We start from the raw sequence: 13,662 nt of genomic DNA, 5'->3' as shown, positions 1-13,662 counted from the left end.
ATCCCCCAGTCACAGCCACGAGAATGACTCAGGCTGGCACACAGCTTGTTGATTATTTCAATTTCCTGGGCTACACTTATCATTTCCCACTTCTCATTGCTTATTCCCTCCTCACTTTCTTGAGGTCTGTTACTTTCAAAATGACACGAGGCATGACGATGATAAGGGCGAAGTGACATAAAATCCTAAAAAAGACAAAGGGAACTAAATTCTGTTACACTAAAGACGAATCCAGGAGAATTTTGTTCACTGCGCAGAAGGACGGGTTCATCATTCATCCATTCATTCGACAAATATTTATTGAGCATTTCTCATGAGCTAGCTCAGTTTAGCACACCACATTAAAGCATGCCGCTGTCTATACAAAGTCAGCTAACGTTAGTTACTAGAGGCAAGTTGCTGTATCCTAAAATTCTGCTTGAACGTGGCTGTGGGCATCACACGTGTACATGTGTAATACCCACTAACCAGAACTGGGCAACATAAATCAACACCCAACCCCCCAAAGCCTGGAAATAAGGGGCCCTACACAGTCAGAAGCTGCCAGTCTAAAGCCTCACATTAAAGAAAACCCTAGAAACACTGTTTATGAAAGACCATAAACTTTCCAAATACAGCCATACATGGTGAAGAAATATGCATGGAAGAACGCACCATTCTGGCAACCAACGTTGGCTATCCAAGGGGACAGTTTAATCAATCAAGCCATAAATTCATCAACCTGACATTTCTAAGAATGCCTGACATTTTTACATGCACTAACACAATAAATTTCCCCCAAATTCCATAACATAGGTATTATTATTAACATTCCCATTTTTCAGATTAACAAACTGAGGGTCATTTTGAGGGTAAATCATTTATTCAAGGGCACCGAGAAAGCAATGAAGCCAAAACTTGAACCTAAGTTTGCAACTCATGGATTCAAGCATTTTCTAAAAAAATAAAACCAAATTATTATTAATGTAGCTTATACATTAACATCTAGTTTCTTTTTACAATTAGCATCATATGTTGGTTTGAATCTTGTTTTAATTTATGTAAGTATAAATTATCTCTAAGCTCTAACAACTCTTAATTGGACTTTTCTCAACTCCTGGTTATTATACACCACATGTTCCTGTCTTTCCTAATATGTCTGTCAGACAGTGAGAATTAACTGTCTTGGTAAAGAAAATTAACATTTAAGGGGCATTTTCTTCATTCCAGGCACTGGGATAAGTATTTCGCTTACAGTCTTTCTCTACAGCAACCCTCTGAGTTGGTGCTACTGCTGTCATTATCATTCCCTTTTACAATGAAGGAGGCACAGAAAGGTTAAGTAACTTCCCTAAGTTCACACAGATAAGGGGGATTCACACCTGGTCCCCTTCTCCTTCCCTTGGTCTATGATCTCCACCAGTAACAAGTTCTGGCTCTCTTCCTAACACTCTCATCTCAAGTCTGGGCTCCCACTGGCCTGTTCTCAGTGCTAGTGAGAGACCGCTTTTCAAATGTGCTGGTTTGGCTTCCTCCATCTTTGATTTCTCCCTGATAACAGCGCTGGTTCACCTGCTATGTGTATAGTGCTCTGCTTCCACCTGGTATTGACCTCCTGGCACACCTACGACTATTCAAGGTGAAGATGAGTACACCTTGGGCTGTGCAGCAGAGCTTCCCCTGGGCCACCTTTTCCATCAGGGATTTGACATCGTTCTTGCGAAAACCTCTTAAAGGAGCCAAAGCTTTTAAAAATAACACTCAACATTGTAAAAAAAAAAAAAAGAAAGAAAGAAAGAAAAGAATCAATTACTCAACCAGGTTAACAGTGGGTTCTCCTTACACCAGAATGTCTAGATTTGCATCACATTACCAGGAGATTTAAATCCCATGAATATTCAATGATAAAATGTATTAAGGTCAGATTAACCTGAGGAATAAAATGGACTTTCCCTTCCCTTTCCACTAACTGCAAATTCTGTACTGGCTCTATCTACAGATAACCACAAAGGCAACTGCCCTCCGGACAGGTGCTACAGCTCCATGATGCTGAGGGGCATTGTAAGGAGGAAATGAACACTTACAAAGCACCTACTATGCACCAGACATTATGTTACATGTTTTACAGTGTGAATTAACTAAGAATTCCACAACAACCCCAGCAGATAGGTCTCACCACACCCATTTTACAGATGGGGAAACAAGCTTAGATAGGTCACACAAATCAGCTTAAGGTCACAGAGTGGTTGGTGGCAGAGCTGAGATGTGAGCCTGCATCTGTCTGCCCCCAGCCTCTTGATCAGGGACCATTCTCCTTGCTGAACTGCTCAGGGTTCCATCTAGAACCCTGAAAGATGGGGCTTAACTTGTCTTTGACTACAGTACACAGCTTGATGATCAACCCAACAAGAAATGAGATCCGGATACACACATGCTCCCCAAATGGCCCTGGGCTCCCAATTCTCGGCTGGGTAAAAAATGTCCCCAGAAAAAACAGCCTTTTTTTACTTTCCATGGGTTGGCTACTCGGCTGTTTCATTCTCTCTTCTCCCTCCTTGCTTTCTGCTCCCTTCTCCACTGCATTTTTCTGTGTGTGTGTGTGTGTGTGTGTGTCTGTTTCTATCTCTCTCTCTGTCAGAAATCTCTCTGTGTGTGCATATCTCCCTCTCTCTTACACACTTACACACACACACACACACACACACACACACTCATATTCATTCTCTCTCTTTCCCCCCCAGGAATACCTCGATCCAGCAGCCGGAGCAAGCGGAGATACCAAAGATACCACTGGTCCCAGAAGCGGTCCGTCATCCCCCCCTGAACTCATCCTTCACAGCCAGTCCCCTCAGCACAGCCTCATCCCACCACCGCCGACTCGAGGAGGCCGGAATTACTTGACGCTGGGCTCGCGCGCGCAGCCTGCTCAAAGCAAATGCCTGCCTGTGAAGACAGCCACCAGTCCTCCCACACAGAGGCTGACTGTGCCGGGAGCCTGTTTCACAGCAACAAAGGAACAAGTGCGGAACACTGCCGCCTTGTGCAGACTGAGCCTGCATGGGCCCAAAGGGAGACCAGAGGTGCGGGGGAGGGCGGCCAGGGAGCACCTTCACAAAGAAGGGAGCAGAGAGGTGGTCTTGGGAATGAAAACCCACAGTCAAGGCCGTATCTTGAATGTCATTCCAGGATCTCCTGCCATCCTGGCTGTCCCTGCCTCCCATGCCAGAGGCCAGTGGCTTCCCTAACAGGACAGGGGTGGGAAGCCAGGAGCTCAACCACCCTGGACTCCGAGGCCAGACCAAAAGAGCCAGAGCCTCACTCCCTTGTTCCTCGGGAACCACAGGCATCTCCTGCCCAAGGGTGCAGGACCCATGTGACCAGAAAAGGGCCACAGACCCTATCTCCCTTCGTGGACCCTCTGCTGTCGTGGAGACAGCATGGGCTCTGGAGTCACATGGTCATGGATTCAAATCCTGCTACCACTGAATAGCTGCCTGGCCTTGATCAAGTTACTTCAACCCCAGCCGCCTCCTCTGAAAGCTAGAGAGAACAGCATTTGCTCCATCAAGCTATTGTGAGGCTCCCAGGATAGGAAGGACCTAACATTTCTGGTCCAGCACTCGGTGAATGGCGGTGCTCAAGTGCTCGTTCCCCCTTCCCCTCCAACCCCTCATCCTCTCACCAGATTTCCAGCTCCCACACCTCCTTACATCCCATGCTTTCCTACCTCTGTGCATGCGCTCCTTTCTCCCTGCCCATAGCATGGCCACCCTACGCCCCCACTTCATCGTGGCCAAATCCTATTTTTCCACAGAATCAGGTAGCCTTCCCTCGTCTTTCTCCCCCTCTACGCTGCATTTCACTCCCTCCTTTGTGTAAGACCTCCTTTGTACAGGACTGCTCCCTTACTTGACCACAAACTCCATGAAGACAGGATCTGCTCTGTGATCTTCGTTACATCCCCTGAAGCATCTTGAACTTTGCAAGTGCTTGAGTATTTACTAACTGAATGAGTGAAGAGGCAAATGGCACGTGCACCCCACACGGTTTCATTTTTAAGTCAGGAAGAGGAGTGGACTGCAAGGACCTCAGTTCCTGGGCACCACATAAGGCCTGTAGAAGGATGACAGGGCACCCTGGCCTTGCCTTGCTGGGAACCCATTTTACAGGGTGCTGGCCACCCGCATGGTGAGCCTGTGTCCCCAGGTGACCAGAAGTCCTGCTCAAACAAGGGAACTCCGAGGGGACCCCCAGGTCTGGAACAACTCTGGACTCCAAGCCTAAAAACTACCCAGCAGCCACGTGCATATTCATCACCGCTTTTGTTTCAGCCCAGGCCGTGCCAGCAACGCCTTCTCACTGTCCTAATGGAAACTCTGGCACCCCAGGCTTCCTGGTCTCCAACAGCAGCGGGCAGGAGCAGGCCTCCTCAGCGTCAGCTCTTCCTGGGAGCTTAGGCTTCCAGGATGACACAGGCTGCAGATTCTGACAGATGCAGACTGAAAAGGAGGCACGTCCTGGGGCAGGAGCTAGGCGGGGCAGGGAGAAAGCCAGCAGAGCCACAGTCTCCACAAGCCTGGCCCTGCCCCTGCTCCACCGCTGCCCCGTGGTTCCTTCTGGAAGGGCAGCATTGGGACTGAGCACACACCGCTTCCCAGAAGCTACCTCGCAGGCTCTGGTAGTATTATTTTACTATTACCTTAAATGGACAAGACTCCAGTGTGTAGTTAACACAAGAATGCACGCCCCTCCTCCTCTCTCTCCACAGAGAAGTGCACTGACCCTCAGCTTCCCCCTCCTTCATGAATAACAGGCTCCATCATTCAGGTGTGCAGTACGTTTTAGCTCACACAGTACTTCCACACCCATCATCTCCCTTGGCCCCCCGAGCCACCCTGCAAGGTCTGTAGGATGGGACTCACGTTCCCCAGTCTACAGAAGGGAAAGTCCATGCTCCAAGAGGTTAAATCACTTGCTTACGGTCAAATACCTAGAAGGTGGCTGGGCTGCGGAAGGAATGTGTGCCATCTGTCTCCTCCCGAAGAGTTTCTGGGGCTCTGGATTGTTCCCTGGGGACCTGTGAGGTCTTTCATAGAGAGGTGGAAGCCCTCACAGTAGGGCAGGACGTCCAGGGCAGGGCTGACATGCCACCAGCACAGGCTCAGCAGACGGCCTACGTGTGGCCTCTTCCTGAGTGACAGCCTTTCATCTTTTTCTTTGGCCCTGGCTTGTGGCTGCCCAGGGAGAGCATCTCCAAATAAAAATGCCAAAGATGGTTCTGTCTAACCCAACTTGGGAGAAATCTGAGATGTGAGGGATGCACACATGGCTCCCACCATGAGGAGACCTAGACGGAGATGGGCTTTGGAAAGAGCCTCTGTCTGTGAGGCAGAAAGTCCTAGTGACTGTGTGGATGCCGTGTCAACTCTGATGGGGCTAATTCTACTATTCCAATCCCATTCTTGGGTCTGGAGAAGGAAGCTGGCCCTGTTCCCCTCCTCCTAGTAATCAAGTGCCAAACATTCCACACAGCCTCATGTTCAAAGAAAGAGAATAAAGATGTTAAAGAACAACACGGATGCAAGAACTTCCCCCACAAACTGTGAACCTAAGACCATAAGCATCAGCTGTGGGGTCGGGGCCAGGATGAAGCCATTCAGCCAGCAACTGTACTAAAGATTGGCTTCAACGCATCGAGCTGGGCTCCTAGGAGCTCCCCAGCCCACCAATGCTCATTTCTCCAACTCCCACAGAGCCTCGTAAGCCATGCTTTCAATCCAGCCCCTCCAGAAGTTGAATAAAATGTTCCAAGAGATTGTCAGAGCTGTCATTTACCTGGAGTGCAGTTAGAATGGACGGGACACCGGCCAGGAGGGGCCTTTATTAGGTTTTTGTCGTTGTTGTCATTTTGTCTTAAACAATACTCCTGCAGCAGCTCCTTCTTTCATCATGGTCAAAGCAAGCACGGTCATTCCCATTGGTATGGTTCCTCCAACCCACCTGGCTGGCTACAGGGACCTGTTCTCAGGAACAAGGAGCATCTCCAGGCCAGCAACAGCCCGTCCATTCCAGAGGGCTGATGCCCACCTGGACGATCACCGATTACTCGGTGTCACAACATAGATGTGTTCCCTTCTCTTCGCTGTTCCTTCTTCTTACTTGGCACTGTTCTTTCTCCCTCTCTCTGCCCGCCCCAACGTGGAAACACTGTGTTCTCGATCAGATAAAGCCAGCACAAGTGTATGGCGCAGAAGGCAAGCAGCACAGAGGGAGGAGAGAAGCAATCATGTTCCCGCAGAGGCACTGGCCAGCTTCTCGGACACACAGGGCTACCTGACCAGGGAAGGCCACAAGGGAGGCGGTACAGTTGCTAGTCTGCATAGCGGAGGGAAGACTATCCCTGTCCCTCGCTGCCCCGCCCATGCAAGTGGGCTCCACCAGGCTGCCATTTTGGCCTACAAGCTGTGCTTCAGTTGCAACATGTATCACACTCCAGCAGACAACAGCCTCAGCCACCTCCCACACCACTTCTGCCCCTTGGCGATTAGCACCCAAGTGGTGAAGTGCAGTCCTGTGGCAACATAGTCTCAGTGACGCCACCCATGGATGGGATGGACACTGGCCAGTCTCTCCTGTGAAAGCCTGGTGTCCCCAGGTGAACAGGCTCCCTAGGTCCACACCTGAGGCCAGCACCTAAGACAGGTATCACCTGTCACTCTGAAATTCAAGTCCACTTCTCCCAAGAGGCCTTTTCCAGCTAACCTCGTTCATCTTCTATCTCAGACGTTCTCAAAGTTTAATGGGCAGCAGAATAACCTTAGAGGGTTGGTTATCCATGCAGATAACTAGGCCTCACTCCCCAAGGCCTGCATTTTTAACAAGTTCCCCAGAGGAGTCTGAAACGGTGATCTATCTGCTTCTGTCCCTGCCCTCCTCTCTAACTTCACTGAACTATTTTGGTTGAATTCTAGAGTGCACCTCATTTCCCACACATCCTAGGAGTCCAGTAGGGAGGAGGATTCTGAGTCCAGAATTAGAAGAGTCTCCTGGAAGGTAAAGGGAGGTCCTGCCTGCCCTCAAGGCCCAACAGAGGGCCCCAGACGGAGAGGCTGAGGAGCTGCCAGCCAGGAGGCTGAGAATCAGGCTCATCTCTCCACAGGCTCCAGAAAGCATTCATCTGTACAGTGGCTTTAAATGTCACCTCAAATATCAGGCCAGGCGGCAGGAGGGGAAGGCGGAAGCTAATTAGCCTGCCTTGTCCTACTTTTGTGTTGCTTTCATCCCTGTTCACCTCTGACCTCCACTGGGATCTTTAACTCTCCCTTGGCGGGGGTAGCCTGGAGATGCCACACGACCCATCACCACACCGGGCTCTAAACCAAATTGCTAAGTAGGGGAAATGCAGTCTCTCTCCGACCCCTCCCCTGAGCATTTATTCCTCGCCCACCCATGGCCAGAACCCCCACTGTTGCCCTGAGTCTCCAACCACAGCACGCCACCCAACACCCCCAGCCTGGGCCCCAAGAGCTAGAGCCTCCCCCTCTTGTCATGCCTTTTCAAAGCTCACCCATCCTGGGCCTGTGAAAAGTATGGTGATAATCTCATCCCCTGTAAGGTTTCCATGATGAGAGCTTAATACTCAGACCCTCAGGGAATATTTACATTTTGGCAAAAATATTGTCTTAGGTCAAAGGAAGGAAAACAAAGACCGAAAACAAAACCAGGCTCATAGATACAGAGAACAGATCAGTGGTTGCCACAGGTGGGCAGTGGAGGGTGGGTGAAGCGGGTCAAATGGTACAAACTTCCAGTTATAAAATACATAAGTCCTGAGGATGTAATGTACAGCATGGTGACTACAGTTAATAACACTGTATTGTACATTAGAAAGTTGCTAAGAGAATAGATCTTAAAAGTTCTCATCTAAGGAAGAAAAATCCGTAACTATGTATGGTGACAGATGTTAACTAGACTTACTGTGGTGATCATTTAACAATATATACAAATCATTAAGCTGTACACCTAAAATTAATATAGTATTGTATGTCAACTATACATCAATTTTTTTAAAAAAGGGAAATGCAAAAAAAAATAGCATGGCATATTTATACCATCACCAGGAGTGCTAAGTTAACATTTTATTTTGAGGATTTTTGCACACACACACACACACACACACACACATATATATTCTAAAGTCAAAGAGCTTAATTTGTGCAAATTATGATCTGGAATGACAAGTAAATTTATTCAACCATTAAAAAAAAAAGGAAGGGGAGCAGAAGTCCTGGCCTCAGATGAGCAGTGGGGGTGGGGCATGCTGGGGGCAAGATGGAGGGTCCATGACTCTCTTCCTTAAGCTCCATGGGCGCTTGCCTGTCAGCTGACCTGCTGAAGGCAACTCAAGGGACCTGTTGCCTCCTCTGCCTTCCTCGCTCGCTCCCCTGATCTCCCACTTCCTACCCAGAACATGGCTGGTTGCCCTCTCCAAATACCTAAATTGAAAGTAGCTCGTCTTGAAGAAAAAAAAAACAATAAATAGTTAGAGCGGACAACTCAGCACCTGACCAAAGAGGCCCAGCAATCCAGAGAGCTCATTATTGCCTCCTCTGTTTCCCTCACAGCCAGTGAGGGGCGTTTCCCTCTTGCCTCTACTAACAGCAGCTTCTTCACCCATCAAAGGAGGCGGTGTGCCTCAGTGACCTAAGGGCCATCACGTCTGGGGGCCGTTCACTCCTCTGAGGTTTGGCTTCTCTTAACTGTTCCTCCCATCTCTCAATTCCCACAGTGCACCAACTTAGAATCAGGAAAACTTAAGTTGTCAGTCACCACAGCTGAAACCTCATGCCTCATTCAGCCTGTGGGGAGCCCTACTGTGGAGAATTCCCTCCCTTCTCTCTTCATCCCACGCCTTCTCCATCTCCTCCGACAGCTTTTCCAAACAGCCCCCCTCAGCACATCTGCCCAGGAAAATCAGGCACCAGACCACTATGACTGCACTTGATAATAATGAATGTGAAGTTGAACAGGATCAAAAAGAGCCCACTGGGTGTCCCTGGTGGCGCAGTGGTTGAGAGTCCGCCTGCCGATGGAGGCGACATGGGATCGTGCCCCGGTCCGGGAAGATCCCACATGCCGCTGCGCCCGTGAGCCATGGCCGCTGAGCCTGCACGTCCGGAGCTTGTGCTCTACAACAGGAGAGGCCACGGCAGTGAGAGGCCCGCAAAAAAAAAAAAAAAAGCCCACTGTACCATCAAAGAAATACTAAATTTTGACTAGCATATATCTAGAATGAAATTATTTTTTTCATAACTGTTGCGTTTTTTCATGTTTTGGAAAATGTATAATTTGTGTGTGTTCCATAAGGCAAACACAATATTTGACTCACCTGAATGCCCTGACACCCACTCTAACACGCACGCACCAGGGTAGCTGCACACTAGCCAATTTGAATTCTCTCTTCCTTGACTCTTATTTTTAAAAAGAAAAGAATCAATTGCCATGATCACTTTACTTTTTGGCAAATGAATTCTGCTTATGGTTCTTAAAAATAATTGAGTCCCATAAATTCTATAACTAATCTCTTTATGACCTGTTTATCCAGTTAATCTGAAGCCTTCTAGGTGTCAGGAAAGAGCCTGAGCTAAATAAGACTAACTAGGTTCAAATCCCAAATCTTTTTCTAGCTAACTAACCTGAGGCAAATGACTTAACTTCCCTAAATCTCAGTCTCTTCATCTTTTGGATGAAGATAAGGCTGACCTTACCAAATCAGAACAACCTGCATAAGGAAAAAACAAAATAACATATAAAATACTAAGCACTGTACCTTACCTAACACAGCAGGCACTTCATAAAGTTAGCGCATTCTCCTACGATAGAAAACAAACTCATGCCAGGTTGAAATTCTCAATCCATGGGATATAAGTGGACAGATAAGCCAATAAAAGAAAAAAAAACAGAGAGGTCAGACAGCAGAAGCAAGAAGAACTACAATCCTGCAGCCTGTGCAACAAAAACCACATTCACAGAAAGTGAGACAAGATGAAAAGGCAGAGGGCCATGTACCAGATGAAGGAACAAGATAAAACCCCAGAAAAACAACTAAATGAAGTGGAGATAGGCAACCTTAACGAAAAAGAATTCAGAATAATGAGAGTGAAGATGATCCAGGACCTTGGAAAAACAATGGAGGCAAAGATTGAGAAGATGCAAAAAATGTTTAACAAAGACCTAGAAGAATTAAAGAACAAACAAACAGAGATGAACAATACAATAACTGAAATGAAAACTACACTAGAAGGAATCAATAGCAGAATAACTGAGGCAGAAGAACGGATAAGTGACCTGGAAGACAGAATGGTGGAATTCACTGCCACAGAACAGAATAAAGAAAAAAGAATGAAAAGAAATGAAGACAGCCTAAGAGACATCTGGGACAACATTAAACGCAACAACATTCACTTTATAGGGGTCCCAGAAGGAGAAGAGAGAGAGAAAGGACCCGATAAAATATCTGAAGAGATTATAGTCGAAAACTTCCCTAACATGGGAAAGGAAATAGCCACCCAAGTCCAGGAAGTGCAGAGAATCCCATACAGGATAAACCCAAGGAGAAACACGCTGAGACACACAGTAATCAAATTGGCAAAAAATAAAGACAAAGAAAAATTATTGAAAGCAGTAAGGGAAAAATGACAACATACAAGGGAACTCCCATAAGGTTAACAGCTGATTTCTCAGCAGGAACTCCACAAGCCAGAAGGGAGTGGCATGATATACTTAACGTGATGAAAGGGAAGAATCTAAAACCAAGATCACTCTATCCAGCAAGGATCTCATTCGGATTCGATGGAGAAATCAAAAGCTTTACAGACAAGCAAACACTAAGAGAATTCAGCACCACCAAACCAGCTCTACAACAAATGCTAAAGGAACTTCTCTAAGTGGGAAACACAAGAGAAGAAAAGGACCTATAGAAACAAACGCATAGCAATTAAGAAAATGGTAATAGGAACATACATATCAATAATTACCTTAAACATGAATGGATTAAATGCTCCAACCAAAAGACACAGGCTCACTGAATGGATACAAAAACAAGACCCATATATATGCTGTCTACAAGAGACCCACTTCAGACCTAGGGACACATACAGACTGAAAGTGAGGGCATGGAAAAAGATATTCCATGCAAATGGAAATCAAAAGAAAGCTGGAGTAGCAATACTCATATCAGATAAAATAGACTTTAAAATAAAGAATGTTACAAGAGACAAGGAAGGACACTACATAATGATCAAGGGATCAATCCAAGAAGAAGATATAACAATTATAAAAATATATGCACCCAACATAGGAGCACCTCAATACATGCGGCAACTGCTAACAGCTATAAAAGAGGAAATTGACAGTCACAATCATAGTGGGGGACTTTAACACCTCACACACACCAATGGACAGATCATCCAAACAGAAAATTAATAAGGAAACACAAGCTTTAAATGACACAATAGACCAGATAGATTTAATTGATATTTATAGTACATTCCATCCAGAAACAGCAGATTACACTTTCTTCTCAAATGTGCACGGAACATTCTCCAGGATAGATCACATCTTGGGTGACAAATCAAGCCTCAGTAAATTTAAGAAAACTGAAATCATATCAAGCCTCTTTTCTGACCACAACACTATGAGATTAGAAATGAATTACAGGGAAAAAAACGTAAAAAACACAAACACATGGAGGCTAAACATTACACTACTAAATAACCAAGAGATCACTGAAGAAATCAAAGAGGAAATCAAAAAATACCTAGAGACAAATGGCAATGAAAACAGGACAATCGAAAACCTATGGGATGCAGCAAGAGCAGTTCTAAGAGGGAAGTTTATAGCTATACAAGCCTACCTCAAGAAACAAAAAAAATCTCAAATAAACAATCTAACCTTACACATAAAGGAATTAGAGAAAGAAGAACAAACAAAACTCAAAGTTAGTGGAAGAAAAGAAATCATAAAGATCGTAGCAGAAATAAATGAAATACAAACAAAGAAAACAATAGCAACGATCAATAAAACTAAAAGCTGGTCCTTTGAGAAGATAAACAAAATTGATCAACCATTAGCCAGACCCATCAAGAAAAAGAGGAAGAGTACTGAAATCAATAAAATTAGAAATGAAAAAGGAAAAGTTACAACAGACACCACAGAAATACAAAGCATCCTAAGAGACTACTTACTACAAGCAACTCTATGCCAATAAAATGGACAGCCTGGAAGAAATGGACAAATTCTTAGAAAGGTATAACCTTCTAAGACTGAACCAGGAAGAAATAGAAAATATGAACAGACCAATCACAAGTAATGAAATTGAAACTGTGATTAAAAATCTTCCAACAAACAAAAGCCCAGGACCAGATGGCTTCACAGGTGACTTCTATCAAACGTTTAGAGAAGAGCTAACACCCATCCTTCTCAAACTCTTCCGAAAAACTGCAGAGGAAGGAACACTCCCAAACTCATTCTATGAGGTCACCATCACCCTGATACCAAAACCAGACAAAGATACTAAAAAAAAGAAAATTACAGACCAATATCACTGATGAATATAGATGCAAAAATGCTCAACAAAATACTAGCACATTATAATCCAACAGCACATTAAAAGGATCATACACCATGATCAAGTGGGATTTATCCCAGGGATGCAAGGATTCTTCAATATACGCAAATCAATCAATGCGATAAACCATATTAACAAATTGAAGAATAAAAACCATATGATCATCTCAACAGATGCAGAAAAAGCTTTTGACAAAATTCAACACCCATTTATGATAAAAACTCTCCAGAAAGTGGGCATAGAGGGAACCTACCTCAACATAATAAAGGCCATATACGACAAACCCACAGCAAACATCATTCTCAATGGTGAAGAAATGAAAGCATTTCCTCTAAGATCAGGAACAAGACAAGGATGTCCACTCTCACCACTATTTTCAACATAGTTTTGGAAGTCCTAGCCACGACAATCAGAGAAGAAAAAGAAATAAAAGGAATCCAAATTGGAAAAGAAGTCAAACTGTCACTGTTTGCAGATGACATGGTACTATACACAGAGAATCCTAAAGATGGCACCAGAAAACTACTAGGGCTAATCAATGAATTTGGTAAAGTTGCAGGACACAAAATTAATGCACAGAAATCTCTTGCATTTGTATACACTAATGATGAAAAATCTGAAAGAGAGATTAAGGAAACACTCCCATTTACCATTGCAACAAAAAGAATTAAAAAAAAACAATGTCAGCTTTGCCACTGAGGACAGCTGTAAGCCAAGTGGCCCTTGTGAAGTCCTGAATTAGGGACAAGTCATGACTCCAAACCCCCCGGCTCTCTACCTGCCCTTCAGGTGGGGACAGATTCCTATATCTTACTTGCCCAACTGCCCTAGCTTATCTGGCTTCCTCCCTCTGCCCTAACACAGGCTGCAAAGTTCCAACAGAGATTCAATTATGAGAAATCCTTTGACTATGCCCACATGAACCATGTGGATGACCCTGAGTACTGAGGAGATGGAAAACTTTACGGAGTTCCCTGATGGAGTTTCCAGGTAGTAAACGCCAATGATTTGGCTTCCCTAAAAGTCCATCAACCCTGGGACTTCCCTTCCCTGGT

At 45.4% G+C, this 13,662-nt stretch overlaps 1 protein-coding gene across 10 annotated transcripts in view; it reads right to left on the bottom strand.

Annotated features, from left to right (window-relative positions):
• The window catches only part of KALRN (kalirin RhoGEF kinase), a gene marked incomplete at its 3' end in the record, with an annotated part of 643,513 nt that overhangs the window by 575,170 nt on the left and 54,681 nt on the right, over positions 1-13,662 (bottom strand). For 6 of the 10 annotated variants that reach the window (XM_082839573.1, XM_082839574.1, XM_082839567.1 and 3 more), the window contains exon 1: positions 2,727-2,824. The exons of the other annotated variants lie outside the window; for them this stretch is intronic. In XM_082839573.1, the coding sequence (XP_082695699.1) occupies positions 2,727-2,793 (67 nt within the window). In that variant the 5' untranslated portion in view covers positions 2,794-2,824. Of the gene's footprint in view, positions 1-2,726; positions 2,825-13,662 lie in introns of those variants that run through there. 10 annotated transcript variants of the gene reach the window in all.

Source organism: Leucopleurus acutus (assembly GCF_964270905.1).
Source record: "Leucopleurus acutus genome assembly, chromosome: 5".
Taxonomy (NCBI): Eukaryota; Metazoa; Chordata; class Mammalia; order Artiodactyla; family Delphinidae; genus Leucopleurus; species Leucopleurus acutus.
The sequence above is the reverse complement of the archived record's forward strand: the minus strand, read 5'-3'. Positions and strand labels throughout refer to the sequence as shown.